The sequence below is a fragment of the Pipra filicauda genome, unplaced genomic scaffold (assembly GCF_003945595.2).
Source record: "Pipra filicauda isolate LSUMZ 115617 unplaced genomic scaffold, ASM394559v2 scaffold34_size3990699_pilon, whole genome shotgun sequence".
Classification (NCBI taxonomy): Eukaryota; Metazoa; Chordata; class Aves; order Passeriformes; family Pipridae; genus Pipra; species Pipra filicauda.
Window position 1 is genome coordinate 934,454 of NW_024104476.1, and position 22,462 is coordinate 956,915.

The window sequence follows — 22,462 nt, forward strand, 5'->3', positions numbered from 1 at the left end:
TTATGGAGGGAGCAGGAACATTTAATTGTGTCTTCATTTAAAATTGTAGCTCAGTTTAAACATTTGCAGCATGAGGAAAAAACCCTAGTTATTTTAAATCTCTGAAATATGTTTTGAATTGAGCCAAAGTGCTTTTGTCCCTTAGTGACTCCATACATGATCCGCACAAGTGTTTGTGAAGACAATAATATGGCAAAGGGAAATGGATGCTAATAAATCAACTGTCACTGTCAGCTCACTGTTTAATGTTCTCTAGAATACATAAGATTTATCACTGAGGAATTGTAGAATAATGGCAGTGTATGGAAACAAAGTCCACCAGGGAGATGTACTACATCATTTGGATTTAGCGCTGCCATCTGCTTAATAGCATTGAGATGACTACAGAGGTACTTATGATCAACCATTCATAGCAGTGACAGATGCTGTAGAGAGTTAACATGCCAGGGAATGAGGTTTGTTACTGAAATTCAGATTATGTGACAAGGTTGCTGAGAAAGGGGGCTGGGTTTGTTACCTCTCCAACAGCATTAGAGGTTTACTGTGTGCTTTTAAGTTTACTATAGAGAGAGAATGGCTAGCACAGTTACTGTAGTGCAAAAAGAAGTATGGAGAAACCCCATCTGTCTGGTTCATGCACTCAGAAGTTTCAAAGAACTTCCTTAGGCTTGTGTGCTAACATTTAAAACACAATACTTTTCCTAGGTAAAAAAAAATAGCTTTTGACTAGCTTCATTTTTTTTAATCTGCAACAGAGATCAGCAGCCTCAACTACAAGAGGAACAGTTTGTTTAACTGTTTGCCTGTGTCTGCTGAGGAACAAGAATGGGTCATTCATGTAGTAATGCCATTTTGTGTTTAATTATAATTTATAATTTTAAAACTGTTTCAGATCTTCAGTCAGGGTGATCTCACCTTCACTCTGTTGCAGAATTTAATCTAAACAGGGTTATAAAATGGGAAATATTAGGACTTGGGGAAATGACTGGCTTTGTTTACAGTTTTCTGCAATGCTTTTGGGTTTACACATTTATCTATTAGTGCTATAGATTTCTCTTGGCAACAAGCATTGTGCCAATGGCTTAAGTGGTGTTTCTCAGTTGCTCTTTGTGTATATCTAACAACAATTGCTATCACTTCAAATGAAACCAAAATGTGATAAATTCAAATCACTGCAAGTTGCCTGTGAGCCTTGGAGCCACCCAGTTAACCTAATCTTAGCTGAGGGAATTGGCAAATTCTCTTAAGTGTACCTATGTTTATTCAGTGCCTCTAAATCATCCTGTGTTTATTGTTAATGTGTTGGGAAATGAGAAATACATGCTGCAACTTTATGTTAAATCATTTACTTCAATGCATAAAAAGATAACTGCCCATATGGTAATTCCTAGGCATGTTAAAAACGTGGTATTCTGAATCATATAACTGTTCAGGTTGGAAAAGATCTCTAAGATCAAATCCAACTGCTAATTCAGCACCACCAGGTTCACCACTAAACCATGTCCCCAAGTGCCACATCCACACAGTTTTTTTGAAGACTTTCAGGATGGTGGTTCCTGGGCAGCCTGTTCCAGTGCCTGACCACCCTTTCAGTGAAGAAATTTTTTCCCAACATCCCCTATTTCTCACATGGGATAAGAGACCAACACCCACCTTGCCACACCCTCCTTTCAGGTATTTGTAAGGAGCGATAAGGCCCCCCCAGAGCCTCCTTTTCTCCACGCTGAGCCCCCCTGGCCCCAACTCCCTCAGAGGTGAGACCATGTTCTTTACTGTTCATTTCAACAGTGGCTGATTCAAGATAGAAAATTTCTTCATCAGGGAGACTGTGTACAAAGACCCAGTGGTTTGAAAGGTTTGAGGAATTTTGTGTTTGTTAGCTTGTGGTAGTTACTTAGGAACTAAGTAATCGGATTTTGGGTTGAAAAGGACTTAAACTCACCTTGAAATCTGGCAGTGGCCATTGTTCAATTGATACCTGAAGAATACAACTAAATTGGTTTGCCGAAATCCTTCAAATCTCTCTAAATACCTGATTTTATGTCATTCCAGAGGCACTTTAGTTACAAGAGAAGCTGATTCCTAGTATGTGGTTCTTGGCAATACCCTCATTTTCCACTAAGCTCAAATTTTCAGGTGGTTTTTGGAACCAGTAGTCATACAAAAGACAATGGCATTCCTGTTTAAAAGAAGGATTTTCATAAAAAGCTGAGCGTATGGATTTGAAACTGGCTTATGGAGATGTTGCTATTGGTATTTGAAAGTTAATTGCTAACAGTTCGTTTGTGATGCTCAGTGTTTTAAATTTACATTGTTGAGTTTGTCAGCAATCATGCATTTCCAGGATGTATAAATATGCATTACATGCAAAATGGTGTCTGTTACTGTAGTTTTTCAAGATGTAATTCTCTCCATTTTAATGCTTGTAGGTGTTTGTATTTCATTCTCTGACTTATAAATCAAATCAATCCACAGGAGTTTGATTTCTGGGGGTAGTGCAAATGGCTGGCATTTTGTATTGCTGTTGCTTGTGAACACCTGGTATGTATGACTTTATTGGAGGTTATAATTCTGTAAAATAAAGTCTCAAAAGCATTAGCATAAACAAGCTAATGGAGCTTTTAACTGAAAACCCCTGCCATGTGGTTTCTTGCTCAATTTTTGTACTCACATTATTGGAGGAGATTATTTTCTGCAGTTTCTCAAATCTCATTTTTAGGTTTAGATACGTGTTTTCTTTTTCAATTACCTGTTAAAATGTGACAAGGTAGAATATTCAGAAGTGCCTCTAGCACAGATAGTTTTAATTGTAGGTCTGGCATACATTTGAATTTTTTAAAACTGGTTTTCAGAAATCTGGCCTGAAATGTCAGTAAACAGAAATAAGACTAAGGCAATTAGAGTGTAATTATGGGAAAAAAACTTGGGCAACTTAGCACAAGCATATCTCGTGGTGCACTCACTGCAAAATATTTTTAGAATCTTCATCATATTGATGTTAGTAGATTGCTGCACTATTTAAGAAATTGATTACTTTTCATTTATACTAATTAGACTTGTTTTTAGATACAAAAAATTATTTTGGTTCGCTTCATGACTTTGATATTAAACTTAATTATGATGGTGCCTCAATGTTTAGAATACAAATAAAAATGCATTTAAAAATAAATGGAGATCTGTTGGAAAAAAGTAACAGAGGTGTGTTAGTAGTATAAAAATTAGTAACATGAAATTATAAATATTTGAGGAATCCAAATAATTATTTCATAAAAATAGTGTTTATTTTGCACAATTGGTTTAATTTTACTTAGATGATTGTACAGCATCTTAAGCTGGGTGGTTGAATTACCACAGTGTATTTAAAGAGGATTAGTATTTGGTAGTATTTTGGATTTTTTTTTTCTTGACTGATTACACAAGTGAAAACACGAGGAAAGGGTAGGTGAAAAAAGGATCTCCTAGCAAGTACTAAATAGGAGGAAAAATTCATTAAAAGTGAATATTTTTTTTTTAAATATTGAAATGCTATTTTGCAGTTACTAATGGTAACTTGTAGAATGAATCATAGTTTAGAAATAATTATATGAGGGTTTCAAATTAATTGCGGTATGTTTAAAAGATAAGATACTTCAAGGTTGGATGATGAGGGTAACAGTGGAAGGAGAATATCCAGATGCTTGGCCTCAGCAGATGCTGTATATATGGGCTTTGGGACAAAACATGGATAGTCAGGCTTCCAAATTAAAGTTATCAATTTAGAAATAACTTCTAAAATGTCTTGCATAATAATTAACTTTCTACCAGTTTGACTGAGATACCAAGATAAGGAAGAGACTACATAGACTCTCCAGACTAGAGAAAGGACATCCTAAATTCACACTTGCCAGTAGATAGTGGAGAGTATATATAGGAAAGGCTTATTTTCCCTGGTGTGGAGTAGAGGAGGAACTTCACTGGAAACTCACACTTTGAAGCCAGTGTCTGTTAGTTGAATGAAAATCAGGCTGCATCAGTTCAGAACAGATTTTTTGTCAGAAAACATGTTTTTGTAGATGAAGATTTGACACTTGCTGGTTGACAGTCAATATAGTGTGTCTGCTTACTGGCAGTAACTGAAAGTTGCAGTTTTCACTCTGAATACTCTGTTGTATTCAGTTTTCTTTCAAGGGAAGAAAAGTCTTGCTTTCCGTTGGTAAGGAAATACCTATTTAATTGGGGAACTTTAGAAATGGGGGATGGATGCAGGGACACTTTATAATGGTCTTAATTGTTTGTCCCTGTGTTTTATTTTAGTAGAAATACTGAGAGTTGTAAATTGTACTTTTAAGCAGAATTTTTATATAATTCAGATGACAGACAATGAAAAGCAGGATATTAGTAACCTCAGAAGTCAGTAACCATCATAACCAGGTTCATCTTGGTGTAATTGCGTTATGAGAGCTGTGCATAAAGCACCTGAAATGTACGTATTGATAGAAGTAGTGGAGCTCCCATGAGTTCCAGGAAACATTTGCAATTAAATGGATTGAATTGTCCTGAAGAGGAAGAGATCTGCCTTCCTGTACTTGGAGAGGCAAGGTTTGTTCCCTGCTGTGTAAGGGAAGCACTGGCAAGATCTTGAACATGGCAGTGCATTGCTATTAAGATCTGTCAGATGCTTATGATTATGCAGCCTGAAAACAATTGAATCCAATCTTTCTTTAATCAAATGTATTCTTTGATGGTGCTTTTATTATTTTTGAATTATAATCATATAAATTGATGATGGAATGATAGCTTTTCTCTCAAATATTCTTCAATTCCAACTGATGAGTAAGGCCCCAGATTTATAGAAAACTGTTGAAAGTTGTACTGTTCCTTCAGTAAATTAAAAAGATAAGTTTTGATGTGCATCCTCTGGAGCAGTATTTTTAATAGTGGAGTGGTGACATAACATCTGTGCAGTTTTTGGGGATGACTGTGTATTAGAGGCAGTGTGGTCTTGTACTCCAGTCTGTGACAAGTAACCTGATTTTGGATCTCTAAAAACATTTATGCAAGACTTGAGGGATAACCAAGAATTAGATGGAATAACACCCACAATTCTTTCCAGTATTGCGATGAATAGTTTAAAGGTTCTTTGACTGATACCTCTCAGATCTTCACTGTTCTCTGCTGCTTCCACTGTCCTAAATAGTCTTGTCTGTTGAGAAAGGGAAGAAAACACATCTTTTTCTGATGTTAACATTGATGTTGGTTCATGTCTTTATTCTCCATTTAGGAGTTGGAACATGTTTGGTACACACCTGGATAGTTTAAGACTTCCAGTTTAGTTTTGTCTGACACCAGTTCACAACCTGCTTTGCAAACCAGACAGACATGGTGTGGAGTGACTGGGGCTTGGTTCTAATTCACAGGCCAAACCAAAATGCTGGCTCTATGCAACCTGAATTTTTAGTTTTTCTGCTGATGCTTTCTTATTTATGTAGAGAATATTTGACATTAACATGTTTAGCATTTCTCATGTTCTGGAATATATTGTTGCTTCATTCTATTCAGAGTTTCAAGGTAAAGCTGTAGCTCCTGCTGCTGTTCTTAAGAAGCCTTATTTTGTGCCATATGTGTCACTTACTACTTCTACTACTTCTACTCCTTTCCTCTTTGGAGAGAGGGACATGAGAATGTAGTGGGGATGAGGTGGGAAGACTAATTGAGTTCAGACAGTGACAAGTGGACACTTCAGATGGTGAAACTGCTTTAGGCAACTGTGTAGAGTTTACTAGAAATATGTAGATAGACATAGTTCTGAGCCTGGTAGATAGCACCAGAATGCAGATGCCTCTGAGGGCATTTCACTGATCAGAAGTCAAATTTCTTGCAATTTCTATCATAAAAAGCAATTTCTAAATAGTGATAGCTGAGGGAATCCTTGAGAGGGCACTCTGGTCATCTTTTATGATTAAAGGTAATAGATTTGCTGTTTGTATTACCTGTATGAGAGTACAAGGAGATATAATTTAAGGAAGATTGCATATTTTTTCTGTATTTTAAAAAGCTCTCACATACAGGTCTCAGTTGCTTTCTGAGATGATTATCTGTTATACAGACTGAGATGCAGGGATGAGAGTATGTACCAAAGAAACTTCTAAGAAGTAGCAGAACTGGGCATTAAATAAAAATGTATATACAAAATGCAAGAAAAGATGTGGATCTCCTCTTGACATCCTGGATTTCTGCTGTCCTGTAAGCTGAGTTACAGAATATGGTGTTCTAGTGAATCCACAGAAGCATTGAGAGCAGATGCTCAGTGTTCAAGACAGTTATGGAGTTGGGAGCTTCACTGCAGTTATTTTTGCCTGGACACTCTTCCTGTTTACTGTTGACAGAATGCTTTTTGTTATCAGGAGCAGCTGAGCATAATGATCTGATAGGAATGACAGAAAGAGGCTTGTCTTTGTGGAGGAGTTCTCTTCAGATGTGATCATATCGGTCAGGGTCTATCATATAAGAACTCTTGTTAGAGAGATCCTCATTTGTTCTTTCTACTTTGCTGCTGTTCTGTGCAACGCTGTGTAGAAGGACAAAGCTGATCTTGGGGAGCTGCTCATGGCACAAAAGAAAACCTTAGTGTTTGTAAGGATTTTATTGCCACTTTCTGAAACTGCCCTGGCTTATGCCTGAAGGGATCAGTCCCAAAATTACTTGATCCTAATGTGCAAAGGAATAAACAAATTTTGGTCATTTTTTCCCTAATGAGCATTACATGAAGTTCAACTGGTTGCTAAAGCTGTTTTTTTTATCACTGAAGTTGGAGAAGGTTTCTGATCACTCTGTTTAAACCTGAGAGCCAGGCTTGTTAGTGCTTAAGTCTGGGATTTTCCAGTAAGCTAAAAGCTTTCAATCAGAGACCTTTTAATCTCCCCTTAGCAATCAGGCTCCATGCCACACTGCTTCTGTTTCAAACACAGAAATGGCATAATGACTACTCTGTATTTGTTACAGACATCTTTTAAAGAGCTGTAGCAATCACATGAATTAATCACAATATGTTTTTACTTCCTTTGTGCGTTTTTGGAAGTACACTTGCACTGTGTGGTTGACCTGCCTGTTTTGGGTTTATCTCAAAAATAGCCTAGTGACATCTTCAGATATGGAATCATAGAATCATTAAGGTTGGAGAAGACCTCTGAGACAAGTCCAACGTTTGACTGAACAGCAGGATGTCAACTAAACCATAGCACTAAGTGTCACATCCAGACGTTTCTTGAACACTTCCAGGGGTGGTGACTCCACCCCCTTCCTGGCAGCCCACTCTGATGCCTCACCACCCTTTCAGTGAAGAAATTCTTCCTGATGTCTGACCTGAATCATCCTGGCACAGCTTGAGACCATTTCCTCTCATCCTGCCATTTGTTGCCTGAGAGAGGAGACTGACACCCACCTCACTACATGCAACCTCTGTTCACATGGTTGTAGGGAGCAGTAAGTTCCCCTCTGAGCCTCCTTTTCTCCAGACTAAACACCTCCAGCTCTCTCAGCCACTCCTCATGATTTATTCTCCAGACCCTCCTCCAGCTCTAGTGCCCTTCTCTGGATTCACTCCAGCACCTCAATATCTGTCTTGTATTGAGGGACCCATAAGAGTTAGGCTGAAACTACCATTCTATTGATATCTGTCCCAAGAGAATATTCTCTACAAAGAATAAGCTAATCGTTTATATAGTATAAAAAGTAGAAGTTCCTTGAGGCTTAACCATTATGTCAAGAACAGTTACTCCTATTTGTTGGGTTTTTTCATAAATATTTGTGCTATTATGGTTCATCAAGATATTTTCAGAAACAAATCAGTTGTGCAGAAAAGCCTGAGAAATTCAGGTCATATTCTGCAGGACCTTTGAAGGCTTATGTTGAATACTTCTAAATTGAACTATTTCAAGGCACTTCTCCAGCCCAGTGATTCTAGAAAAATGGCAGAAAGCTTCCCAGTCCTCTGTTTCACTGGGTAAAGCCCTTGGGAAGCATTTATACTTCACCAGTGATGCAGGGCTAAAATCTGAGCTTGCTCCTCTCTGTCTCAGGCTGTTTCTCTAACAGAGAAAACAGGCACTTCCCCCTGGCCATACTTAACTACTGAAACCTCTCTTCATACTTTCTCTAAGCATTGTAGGATTACTGCCCAGCCCTCAGCAGTTAGAAACAACATACTTAAGTTTATTGTTACTTGCTAATCCTTCCATAGCATTAAGTAGTTCTTAGTTTTTATGGTGATGGGGAAAATCAAAGCATTTTTTCTTTGCCACCTCTGTCTTCTCTCTTGACAGTCCAAAGCCATTGTGCTGGAATGAGAATACAAAAGAAGTTAAATATGAGGGGTTATAAGCAAAAGCTCTTTATGTACAAAAGATCTGAGTCACAGCTGATATTCCAGTGTTGGTTGCACTTCTGCCTTTTTCCTTCATGGTTACAAAGATGCCTGAAAACTCAGCTGGCTATGCCGTGTAATCCAATTATTCATCTAAAAGAGCAGATGCTTAGAGAAGTAAGGAAAAGTTAAGAAAATGACCTCAAAGAGACATTTCACATCTGAAACCAAAACCTTCAAGCACAAATGTTCCATGTTTAGTCTTGCTGGGTTAAAAAGGAAAGGATCCATGTCATTTTTTTTCCTTTTTCTGAAAGGAGGGAGTCACACAAGGTTAAAGAAAATATACTGGTTTTGTGAATTTGTTCTCCTTTCTGTGAGACAAAATGAAAGGAAGAGGAGCAACCTGAGCTGCCTAATCTAGTCTTCCTATCTGTGACAAGGAGTTGGAATTAGGTGAACTTTAAGGTCCCTTCCAACCCAAACCTTCCTATGATTCTATGAAAAGGGCTTTCCTCGCAGAATTTCAAGGGAAATAGTTTAAATTATCTTCAGAATGCTAAGATGTCAAAGAACATATATAAAAAAGATGTAAAAAAAGAATCTAAATGTCAAGGATGCTTTTAAAACAAAAGTTTGTAACATACCTACTGTCCACAGGAAGAATTGTTTAATATAGCTACTTAAATCCTCACAACAGAATTGACCTCAACTATCTCAGTTATCTCAGTTAATGAGTTAAAATTTACAATTTAGAAGTTTGGTATTGCAGGTTGCTTTGACTGGGTTTCCTTTTAGCAGGTGATTTGCTTTAAAAAAGAAAAATATATAAACTGTAACTTCATATACAGCACTAAAAAAAAACAAACCCACCCCAGTTACCTTTGGTCTTGGTTGTGAACTCCATGGGCTATTCAGACTCTTGCAGATTAATCAAAAAATGCTCTTTTAATTTTTTTATTTTTTTTTGCACATAGAATTTCTTGCAGCATCTGTATGTACCCTTTTCTTCGAGTCTTAGTCTTTAAGTTGTCTCATGTGAAGCTTTGGGTTTGTTTAACATGCAGTTGAATGGAGGGGGGTTGTCATTGCTCATAGAGCACAAATGAAGTAGAGCAGAGAACACTGAATTGCACTGGGCAGCTTTACTTCCCATTCTAACTTGTACCTTTTGGACATATTATTAATTTTGAGGGGCTTCTCTGTTAATAAAGATGGGTTATGATGTGCTTTCAGTATAAGTAAAAGGTTTCTTCCTTTCTGATGCTTATTTGTTTTGCAGTTTATGTGCGGTAAAGTGAGTCTTTTGTTTAATAGATATATCAGATCTATGAAATGAGACACTGCAAAGTCATTCTGACAGGATTGACAGACACACGAAGAGGACTCAGCTGCTGTTGGCTTCTAAACTCAATGACAGCCTTAAAATAAATAATCAAGTACTATGTGGAAAGACAGTGAATGTCACTTTTAAGTTGGTTGTCAGAATAAATACTGTTTGATCACTGGCTGCTGCAGGACCCTTGTTATTCTGGGGTCCTCATCACATGGACTGAGAAACCACAGATAACATTTAGGTTGTATAGAGATATTTTTATGGGTCTCCATAGTGCATTCTGTTAAAAGTTTTTGTTTAGGAAGTGTTATACCAGCAATAAAAAATACTCACCCAGACTTTTTTTATATATGCATTTGCACACACCACAACTGTATTTTTCCTGTCCTGGTTGCTTTGTGGGATGTAAAACTTTTAGGTTAAAAAAAAAAAAACCAAACCCAAACTAAACCACGAACAACCCAAAACCAACAAATTGTCTTCTGTCAGTTTAGAAGTGATTGTGATGTTTGTTTTATATAAATGCTTTACCTGCTAATTCACATTAAGGGTATAAAATTGGGGGGGTTTCTCTCTGGTGTTTACTTTGTTAGCAATCAATCTCTTGTTAGAAACATTTTGTCAATATTAGTAAATACTTGCTAGTGATCATATATTAGTGATTTCCTTCTCACTCAAGAGGTAATGACTTGGTAGCTAAAGTTTATAGAGTATTTTTCAAATACCATCAGCCCTGAGTCTGGCTGTGGTTAGAAAGAAAAGGAAAGAAACAATTAAGGCACTTGCTGTTGATGTCCTGTGAACTGTGTAAAACACTACCCCTAGCCAGACTTACATGAAATATGAAAGCATAATGGAATAGTGCATAATCAGGATTGTTCTTCAGTTTCCATTCAGAGATATTAAAAACGTAAATGCCATTATGAAATGTAAGACTGGTTTAGGCCATGGTTATGGTATTCATACATACTTTTGAATCTTAAAAACTACGTATTTCTGCTTCTAATGTAGTTCCTAATTTCATTTCCTGCCTGAGAGTTAAAATTATAGCATTTATATTTGTGCACATCCGTTGTTTTGAAGACATTGGAACTTGTACAGGTATAGCAGCTATATAACCCTCCAGTCAACAAGTTGCTTGTCCTTTATTACATTTCTATCAGTGAATTCAAAGATCCAGAGTCAAAATACTAGACAACAGAAGATAATGAAGAGGAGTTTATATGACATATTGGTTCAGTACCTACACCTCTGATTCTTTCATTGATGCTTATAAGGTCTTCAGCCTTCCATACTATAGGTATAATTTTAATACAGAATTCCCACATCCACATTTACAATGTGAATGAGGAGCACAGTGATGAAAAAAATCCTAAATGAAAGTCAGTACGGTTTCTAAGTAATGAACAAGTAGAACCTCAGTTGTCACTGTCACATGGATGCTTGTCTATATCCTTCAAGCTTTCTTCTTTTCAAAGGTGGAATGTGTAATAAGCATTGCTGCTCATAACTGGTTTGTTTCTTGTTTTTTTCCACTTTCCTCTTCCCCCCACAGTGGAGCAGATTACTATGACTATGGTCACGGCCTGAGTGAAGAAACATATGACTCTTATGGTGAGTGGCTTTATGAGCTGAATGACTACAGTAGTAGACTCTTGAAAAAAATATAATCAAAGAACAATTTCCATAAGGAAAGTCTCAGTCCTGCAGTGGATAACAGCTGCTCAGGGATTCCTGTGCTGTCACAGAGCTCCTTGTGTGCTTATTGAGAAAAATACTGAAAGGGGTCTCTGAGGTCTCTTAGATAATGTAGTTGTGTGAAACTAAAATCAAAGAAATAGAAAAAAAATCAAATCTAAATTGTGCTGCAAGCACCCATTTCATGTCACATTTAATGAGATTTAAAGAGAAAAATGGGAGTGTAGGACATTTTTCCAGAACTTTTGGCTGCCAAAAGCAAATGCCTCTAGTGTGATGTAGCTGGCATTGAGACTTGGTACAAGGTAAGAATATGCTGAAGCTCCCAGCTGAATCAGGGCCTAATTGAGTGTGTTTTAGTCTTGTATGGTCTTTTTGTATTAGTTCATTTTCATGCATCAGTCTTGGGAAATCAAGCAGGGAGTCATTATGTAAAGGTTAGGGAAGTACTTTAGGTAGCTAATAGTCATGAGGGCAATGGGTTACTGTATATTATATAGAGACAAAACAATGCATAATGAAGCAAAAAACATATGCTGGTGGTAAAGATCACATTTATTTTTAATACAGAAGTGGGGTAGTGACAGGTTTAATTAAAGAATTCTGTTATAAAGAAGCATAAAGCATGTTAAAAGGCACCTTTGCTTAAGAGATAAATGTTAAATCTCTGGCTAGAGATTAGAGAAATATAATCTAGGCTTCTCAAATCTCAAACATTTGAGGGTTGTTAGTAACTAGTGTAAAAATTGTGATTCTGGGTAATGAATGCTTCAGTGATTTTAGAGCTCTACTAAGTTTTCCATGGTCTATTTCTCTAACTCCATTTGGGTGCTTCCTGCTGAAAACTAAAGTGACCTCAACTAAGTTGTGATAAATGCACCTAATCCAGTAGTTTGCCCAACATTATCTGCTTAAACTAATTATTTTGCTTAAGGGGAAAGTCAGTTTATCAAAAGAAGGTCATTTGGAATTCCTCAGTCCCCCAGCACTTTCAGTTGGTGTTGATAGATATATAGCTTAAATCTTTATTTCAGCATTAAAATAAACTGTTTGCCATTATAAGCCTGATATTTCTAAGACTAGTTCATTAATGCAGAATTGATGGGGGTGAAAATGTATGAAACTGCTTAATGTAGATAGACTGATGGGGAAAAATATGGATTGTGGTATTCAAGGTTGAAAATATGGATTTTTCATTGCTTTTGCATTTAAAGTTGGTTTTCTATTTATCAAAGCACAGCCACTCAGAATATTAAGTGATGTATTTACTCAAGTTGAGAGGAAGACTATAAATACCTTGAAGAATGATTATATGGGTTGCAACCACTGAAGTTTTTGCACATAAACACTTATACATTTTATTTCTTAACTAGCTGACGTTCAAGGATATCCTTTAAATGCAGAGTTAGAGACTAATAATCTGTATATAAAGAACATTAGGTACCTCAAACTAAAAGTCCTAAGACTGCATAACGAACAGATGATTGGCTCGTGCTGGCCAGGAGGGAACTCAGATTCCTAGGAGGTACTTGAACTTCCTCCTCTGAGAAGCTCAGGTGACAATCCAGGGAATATAGGACGAATATCAATCATTTTAGGATTTGGAGCCCTGAACAGCACCAAAATGAAAACTGATGAACAGTAAGGTAACTCTTTACCCTACTGATTTGACCAGTTGCTCTAAAAGGAGCCATATATACCCCTTAAACTGTTGCCAAGACAGCTTTTTACATTTGAACAGTTCCTTGCAGTGGTGTGTAAGAGCTAGGATATTAATTCTTCCCCTCAGTCAGCTGCCCTTACTATTAGGCTCAGGTTCTCTCTCTTTTTTAATATAAACCTTGCAGTCTGTGCAATGAGGAAGCACAAGAGGTTGATTCTCGTGTGTGTTATTTTGTTATCAGATTCCCGTGGAACTTGCCTGAGGTGCAAGTTTAATTCTTTCAGCCTTACACCAAATTTGAACTTGTTCCTTTTATCTCCTAGGCAAATGTCCTGACCACCTAGGTATGATTTATAACCTGGACTCTGCAGGCAACCACCTACATTATTAAAAAGTAGCTAGGATGAGGCTTCTGTGAGGAGATGGTGAAACTTAACCCTCGACGTATGGGATTCTTGTCACCTAATTTCAGATACTTCCTGTTGGAGCAAATTTCCTTAGCATTCAAGGGGTTCTTTGATTTCATTCTTTTTGACTACAAAGCAAAGTGATGCCTCCATTTTAGTCTACCATAGGTTTGGATTCCACCCTTAGTTTCTGAATTGCATTTTAGGGCAGGGCAATTCTAGTAGCTATGGAAACACATACACTATTTTAAGGTCTATTTGCTTTTAGGGTTGAGGGTTTTTTGTCTTTTTTTTTTCTTGCAGGGGTGATATAAACAGTTATACATTTTATTTTTTAACTACCCGACTAGTCTGATTTGTTTACTTGATTAAATGTGCCTACGTACTGTTTCATTATACTCTGTGTTTGGTCCTGTGTTTTCCCTCTTGTAAATGCTTGGCACAGTAGGTCTGACTCTCATTTAAGGTAATAATTTTGCTACCTTTTTTAATATTTATTACCATTAAAAGGTGGTAGGATTATAAAGCATTAAACATAGCACGTTTTTTACAAACTTATTTTATAGTCAAAATACTCCTTGTCCTTTTAATTTCTTTTATAGTCTGCCTTCCTGTTTCTTGCATTTTAGACAAGATGTGTGTTTACAGTGAAATGGAATATTGGCCTTAGGATGTTAGAAGCCACAGGTGTTTGTAGTGATACTTGAGGCTTGGATTGCATATTTTGAATTAGGTCTAAACTGGTACTGATGCAAAGAAACTTATTTCTGAGGGCATCTTATTTGCTTATACATAATTCATACTCTCCATTCATTTAATCCCAGTGTAATTATTGATAGGTCTGCTACTGGAGCCGACACTTCTGTGCATTTGCAACAAGCAGGTCCAGCTGAATGCCAGAGCCTTAAATGTCTTTGCCATTAGCTTATCTCATTCTCTGCTCTTATGTGCTGAGAAATCATTATGGGGTGGCTCATATAGATGTGTTATACCCAGATTTTTTGGTTCAAGTGTTAGACATCACTTTGTACAGTCTGGTTTTGGTAAACAGAACGTGGTTATCTAATTAACAGTTAAATAAGGGAAAAATAAGTACAGCATCTGAGAACACTGGAAGGGGTCTAACCATGTTTTCCTTTCTTGTAGGGCAAGAAGAATGGACCAACTCACGACACAAGGCACCTTCTGCAAGGACAACAAAAGGAGTCTACAGAGACCAGCCATATGCAAGATACTGATTGTACTGTCTGATGTTGTGAAATATCCAATCTCCACCAGTCCTGTATACTGTTCAAAGTAATTTTTTCTATGAACAATCCCTTTTTATTAACTCAAAGTGCATAAAAAATCTGAATGGATGGACTGAACTTTAAAATATTTTGTTGAAAGAACAACCTGGACAGAAAGATATGTAAAACAAGGAACTTTGTTATTTCCAAACTGTATTTGAAAAAATAGGTGATCAAAAAAATAACCTTTGATTAACTAGTGTTAAACAAAAAATAGGTTTACTAAATACGTTAGTCCATTCTTTATAACATAAGCGTAACCTTTTACTTTAAAGGTTTTCAAGAATTTAGTTTTTAGTTTTCATTTTCAGCCATTTGCTAGATTTTCTCTTTGCAAACATGCATAAAAAGGAAAGCAAACTACAAATGCGAATAATGTGGTATTTTGTAACTCAAGTCTTGAAATGTTCTGTAGTGTTAAGCAAAGTTTTACCCTTGCTTGATACTAAATAAACTTTTGAAAGAAAAATCAGTGTGTGTGAGATTAATTTTATGCTTTATCTTATAATAAAACTTCATAAATAGTAGTAAACAGGGAGAAATGTTTAACAGTGATCAGCATAAAAGGCTCATATTAAACACTGCGCAACTTCTTTTAAAACAAAATGGTTTAAACCTAAATGTATCTCTCTATATACTCACAGTAGATATAAATGCTGTTTAAAGTATCCAAATGGTATGGATCTGCTTGAGTGCCACATTAAATCAAAATACTTTTGTTAAAAAAATGGTTTAAAATAGCTAATGAATTTTCTGGAAAAGATGTGACTAGTTTTCATCTTGTTGAGCATTTTTTCACTAGTGCAACTTTGGAATTTTTATGAGAATTTTGATACGTTAATGACCACCTCGCTCCGTGCTGGAAGCAATAAACACAAAGCTTTTAAAGACTTTCTGACTTGACTAATTGAGGTCGCTGTCGTCAGAGGCAGAGGATGTGTAACCCTTAAAACGGTCTTCATTTGCCAAGGTAAATAAATCAAATTAGATTTTAATCTCACTTAAGTTATCTCAATATAACCAATAAAAACAGGGAGGCTACAACTTAGAAAGTTTCCTTTTAGAATGTAGGAAAGCCTTTGAGGACACCTAAATTCTCATTTTAAAACGTTTAATTTGTATCAGTGATCTAAAAAGCCTTAGCTTAGCTAGTTAAATTTGGACAAACTATTCCCTATTAAACAACTGTAAAACCTCATAACCAGTAGTTTGTAATATATTATTTTTCCATAAATTCTAGTAACTTAAACATTACAAATGCTTTTTGTTAAGCATTAAGTTTCTATTAATTATAGTTTGATTTACATTGTTTTCTTTAGTTTTTATTTGAAATTCTTTGAACTTTAGTAAAATTACCTCTTTTTTCCTCTCTTGTCAGGAAACCCACCTCTTTGGACAGCCAAGAGAACAAAAACCCTAATCTTCTGATGCTTTGGTAGGTATCTTTACTCATCTGGGAAATTATTAAATAAATAATGAAGCTTTTGATCAGGTCCTTAATTCTTAATTCTGCACAAGACTTTAAGTATCATTGGCTCTGTTGAATTCTGGTGGGAAAAGTAATAGTTTTAAGCTACCCTTAATGAGGACATTAGACTGTCACAGTGTTTGGACACTCCTCTGGCTGTGTATTGAAAGGTATACAGTTATGACAACATTTCAACCAATTAAGTATTTCATTGCACAGAGGAAGCTGAAGAAAATGTATGTAATTTGATGCTAGTACTGTTAAAATGGGAATTTAATCTGGTCAGCAAACATGCCTAAAACTTGAAAAACACATTTTGTAGACTGATTTTCCAAATCAAGCATTTCTCCACAAGTTAGCAGACTGATTTTTGGCACAAATTGAAGGAGAACAAATCCATTGAGAAACATTAGCTGAAGAATAGCTGGCTTTACTGTTTAACTGTATTTATGCTCAGGTGGTGTATATTTTAAATAGAAATGGGGGGGTGTTTCTATTTGGAATGGTAATTCTCCCTGCTAATGTCATGATCTCAGTGCCTTTAGTTGACAAGGCTCAGATAAATAGAGCTCTGTACTGTGAAATACTGCATACATTGCACTGCCTCTGTATACCACAGTAAATTTAAGGCTGCTGTCACATCCTGAAGGAATCTTTTGTGCATACAAAATGGCTTTAGAACAATTTTGAGTGTTTTAAGGGTTTAAATCAAAGGACTCTTTAAGGGTAGGAGAGCTTGGAGAAGATTTCTGCCCTTTGGGGCTCAAGGGGAGGGGCAAAGATTTAATAACAGCTGCTAGAACTGCTATGGCAAAACTGAATATATAAATATCTTTTAAAAATATTTATAGTAGAATTGGCAAAATCTCTGTTCACATCTTAAATCACATAGTATGATGAGTTACATAGGAAGCGTTCATCTGCAAATATCAAGTGTTATATTAAACATATACAGTGAAACTTGAAGGGTTGAAACTAAAGTATCTAGTGGCAGGGATGACTAGTAGATAAATAAGTGAATTCAGAAGTGAGTTCACTGTTCTATATTGTCAACCCAACTCTTTTTTTTTTTTTTTTTTTTAATGCCATCTTTTCTTGGTTCCTCCAGTAGGGAGGATGAATGTATCAGCAAGCATGTGTGCCACTTCTCTGCTACTCTGCCTTGAAGTCCAGAAACTTAAATTGGTTTAAGTTCCTTTTGGCAGGGGAAAAGTGTGTTTCCCTGATAGCAGAGGCTGTTTGGGTGCATCATTGAATGATTACCATATGGTTTCATGATATAAACTAAGTCTTCCTGCTTCCAGAGCTCCATGTTGATAACTCTTAAAATCTTTCTTTCTCTTAAGAAAATGTGTTTTCATGCCTCTTAAAAAACAAAAGGTATCAATTATCGTGTCCTGTAGAGGTGTGCACTCTATATAAACTGCATCAGTTCAAACAGTTGATATTAGATACTCTTCAAAACTATGTATTTGCAGTGCAAAACTTCTCTTGACAGTTCCTAAAATAACATACACTAGCAGTCTGCTATTGCATTTTCCTGTTAGTTTTTGTTTCTATAATCTCTGAAGTGAAATCCATACAGAGAGGAAAAATAATCGGAGAAGGTCTCTAAATTAAAAAAATAAATCAATGTAGGGGGCAGCCTTTCTTCCACTGTAACAAATTAACCTAGAAGTGTGTTTTCATTCTAGTAGAGTTTCGTACTCTGACACTGGTCTGTTATTGTATGTTACCAGTCAAGCAAGTAATGTCAATGGTTATAATTAATCATATCATTAATTTGCCTTTATTGAACCTTTTTATAACATTTGCACTGAATTTCAATGATAGTTTCTGCAGTGGTTTCCATAAATCTACATACGTTAATTATATGCAGAATTGCCTGATTCCACTGCTTATAATCTTAACAGTCTTCAGAGAATTCATGGTCACCAGTCTTAGAATATATACAAATAAATTGTATTTTGCTCTCTTTCAGGAACTTCTGCCATGTTAATTATGGACTGCTTAGAGCATTGTACTTATCCGTGTGCCCAGACGTCAGCGAGAGGCTACGGAGTGTGAAAATCCTGTTCAGTATTTCTTGTATTAAAGCCTTAAAGTGTATAACAGTATACACTTTTTAAAATAACTGTATATTTAAACTCTTAATTGTATAGTGATGCAACAATGTTTTATTTGAGCTCAATAAAAAATTTTCATCTAAGTTCCTGTTACAAGCAATAACGCAACCTCCCGTTCCTTCTGCTCCTTTAGTGACTGTTTTAGCCTTATGCAGCAAGTGTAAGAGAGTGTGTGAAGTCTCATGACTAGAATTTAAATGCTTTTGGAAATAGCTTGTCTAATGTATGAACAACATGGATAAGTTAAAATGAAGATTGGTGGTTTATGCTGAGGCTTTTCCTAATAGCTGATTGTAAACAAGTCTGCTTAAAACAAGACTCTTGGGTAGAAATGATGCTCCAACTTCCATTACCTTCAAAAGCATGAAGGTGTTTAATCCCTGTCAATTATACTATGCTGCTTATTCTCTTTCACTTGGTGTTTGATGCATAGAAATGTTTTCTCTAATACACAGTCACAGGTTTTCTAGTGGTAGAGTCTTGGATGTGGTTTTTACACCTTGATAAATCTTGTATCCAACAGTCATGTTTCCTCAGTGCTTTCTGTTTTATATTAATTGTGATTGTGATAATTTGCAACAGAAATAAAACTCTGATAATTTAGTTTGTGTTCTTTTTCTTACAAACTGCTTGCAAAGCACGTGTGTTCCGTTCCTCTGTTATGGTTCCATCTGATGCGTTTTTCTTCACTGAATCTCAAATTCATCCTAACAAAAGTATGATTTGGTTCTTTGTTCTGTTTTGAAAATAAACAATATCAGATGATAATTTCACACCAAAATACCACCTCTTTAGCAGGTTTTCATAACTTCTAATTCCATATACTGACTATTGAAAAATGGATTTGACATTATGGGGATATGGCTAAAATTAGGATTTCCTGTTAACCTTGTCATCAGTCAGAGAGTCTTGAGTAAGAGATAATTTTTAATACCTGGAATAAACTGACCATAAAAAAAAAATCTATATTTTTAAACTTCAAATATTTAAGGTGATTTTATTAGCTGATCTCTCAATCTGGAGAAGTTTTCCCTGCTGTCATCTTTTACTGTGCTAAAACTGCATTTTTAAAGTGTTTTCCACAACAAGCAATAGTAATTATTTAAATAAATGAAAAGCAGAATCAAAAAAACTCTTTGAATAAGCACAGGAGATATATAGTAATCATTCCCTTCAGACTGGCAGGCATGAGCCTCTGGAGTGGAACAGCACCTACCATTTTAAATGCAGGCCAAATATAAAAACTGTATATAGATACTGTGTGGGGAATTTAGATAAGCAGAATGCAATTTCACTTGCTGTAATTTGGACTGGACACCAGGATTACCAATACAAGCTCATTTAAGGAGTGCTATGAACAGTTCAAGGAGTGAAGTATCAAACCTTCCACTCTGGAGTTGTGCAACAGAGCTCCTTAATGGCAATACTGAAATATTTTGCTAGTATGACTTAGCTTTGATAGTCACATACTAAAATATTTCACAAATGTGATAGTTTTTCTGAAGTCTTATTTCATTACTGAGTGGCTTAACACAGGAACCACTGGGTTCCAGCTGAGGTGGGCTGACTGCAGACCATCCAGCTGTTTGTGTTACAAGTACTTTGCTTCATTTCACTGCAAACTTGAGCACTGATCGTCTCCAGCCTTTGCAGCCTGGACTTCAGGCCCTTTCAACCCAAGCCGTTCTCTGATTCTGTGACTCCATTTCTGCTGGGTTTTATTATCACTAGGTAAACAATTATGTCCTGTGGTTGTGTTTTGAGTGAAATCTGGGTCTCATTGGAGTAGCTCTGTCATTCACTTCAAGAGCATACATAGACATTCATCCTGCCTGTGCTGCAGTGACTTTACAGTGGGACAGTCCTGGTGACAGTTCCATGATACCAGTTCTCCATGACATCACCTTACTTAAAAGGTTTTGGGCAAGGACATGAGCCTGCCTTTGAATGAATTGTCCAGTCTGCATCACAGCATTTCTAATAGTGTCTTTGCTGTCTTGGGGATGTCCCCACATTTAGATATGTAATAAATGGCATGAAATAATGTCCCCTGACTGTTTGAATTAGAACAGCTTTGAGGTCGTACATCTTTCTAAGTGATGCTGCAGAGCGTGCATTTCAAATTGGAATTTCATTTTCTGGGCAAAGGAACTAGAAGTTTAAAGCTCAAAATGGAATAGAAATTTGAAATGTCTATGTAATGATTGGGGATAAATAGAATCATATCTGTTCTTAAGAGTGGTTCTGCTTCCATTTCCTCATCCAGAACTTTGCAATTTTTTTTTAAAACTATTTTAGCATTGTAATTGGATTTTTGTAGTAAGTTCACAAATGTGTGCTAAAAGACCAAAGTTGTAGCAGGGTTTCCAGGTTACCAATGTCCAAGAACACCAGTGCTGTTGCAGCTAAAGTAAATGCACAGCAAGAATCAGAGTATCTTTGTCTTTTTAATTTTATGAGAAAGACTAATTGGATGAAGGGGCTGAGAACTATTTTTACAAGCTCAGCAGTTTTGCCCAAGACAGCTGCATTTGTTTAATGGGGAGAAAAACCCCTTTGGTAATAGAAATTATTGAAGGTATTTAGTATTAAAGCAGATATTGCGAAGATAAACGTTTGTGCAGCCTCAGGTACTTCATTTGTGAGTTGACCCTTGTCTTCAGGCAGGTTTTGTACATGATTGCAAGTCAAGAGAATGTCTCTGGCAAACTTGGATTTTGAAGATGCTTAAGCTGTAGCCAAGGGCTGAAATAAAGCTACTTTGCTGTGTTTTTTTTTTTTTAGATTCATCATTGGGAAAGCGTTAAAAAAGTATGAAATGTCAACATTCCTAAAAATAGCAAATCAGGGAACAGGCTTAAAGGAAAATTTCACTTTTCAGTCAAAGATGTACTTGAAATTGTGAAATTAAAATAATTTATGTTTAATAATGATTTATGACAAAATTTATCAGGAATCTATATATCCAGTAATCAAAATAGCTTATGCTCTTTCAAGATAGAAAGCTACTGAGCTAGAATTCCTGACTAAACAAGATTCTGATCTTACTACCCAGAGTAAAATTAAATATAAATCAATCCTTGCAGTTGAGTTCCTGCTTTTGCAAAGCTAAATACTAAACCAGTTTTTTATGCCTAGAACCATTTGATGTAAAATAGCTTAAATGGTCTTATCTTTTACTGAAATTTAGAATCAAGAAAGAGTTTTCACCTGAAGGGAAATTTCGGTACCTTTCTGAAGATAATGGAAAGTTGTCAGGGTTTTTTTCTGACCTCCATAGACTGATTTTTTTTCTCCCTCTTACACAAAACATAGTGAACTGCTCCAAATGCTTACTCAAGCAGTAACCTGTGAACTCAATAGTTTGTTGGCTTCTATGGCAAAAGAGTAAGTGATAATTTGTGCTCTTGCTGTTGATCTGGTTGTGAAAGATCCTTATGCCCGAAACATCTCATGAAGATGAAACGCTTTTTATTCATTTGGTTATTTACTTTGTTTTTCCAGTCTTCTATTAAGAGTTGGGGTTTCTTAGTGTGGAGGTTTGTTGTCTTTCTTACTGAGAGAAAATATATAGACTCCATCTCACAGAATTACTCTTATTAAGGCTATATTAAAAAAAAATAAATACGTTTATTTCTTAAGTTCTTTCTTCTGATAATGCAATTACCAATTCAAAAATCCATGGGTAAAGCTGGTCTTGCTTCAAATAGTGAGATTGCTACAGAATTATACTGCTAAACATGCATTCATGGCTTTGGGCTTTTGCTAAATCATTTTGGAATGTTTATATTACAATATAAATATTTACAGTTTAAAGAATTCAATTGCCCTTTCAGGGTAGTTAATTACAGCTTGAAATCAAATAAGATTACTAAATATCTAAAGTATGGTGAATGCTGTCTGCATGCATATTGGAAATCATCTGACTAATGTTGATTATCAGAATTACCCACCTGTGAAAATTGACCTTATTCTGCTTAGCAAAAGTTTCACTTTTTTATAGCATTTGAGGCTCTAAATTGAAATGGTTTAAACAGAAAATTCCCTAAGATATTTAAAATATTCCAGGGATGTTTTTCTACTACAGAATATTCATAAGAAAGTATGTGTGGTTTTTTCATTATTCACTTGAAG

The 22,462-nt window shown here is 36.0% G+C and overlaps 1 protein-coding gene across 3 annotated transcripts in view; it reads left to right on the forward strand.

Moving 5' to 3' along the window:
- The window catches only part of KHDRBS3 (KH RNA binding domain containing, signal transduction associated 3), a 98,507-nt gene extending 79,576 nt beyond the window's left edge, over positions 1-18,931 (forward strand). For 2 of the 3 annotated variants that reach the window (XM_027711323.2, XM_027711325.2), the window contains 2 exons: positions 11,233-11,291; positions 14,592-15,203. In XM_027711323.2, coding sequence (XP_027567124.1) covers positions 11,233-11,291; positions 14,592-14,683 — 151 coding nt within the window. In that variant the 3' untranslated portion in view covers positions 14,684-15,203. Of the gene's footprint in view, positions 1-11,232; positions 11,292-14,591; positions 15,204-16,112; positions 16,170-18,183 lie in introns of those variants that run through there. The other variant, XR_003538891.2, reaches the window with a different exon arrangement.
- The last annotated feature ends 3,531 nt before the right edge of the window (positions 18,932-22,462 follow it).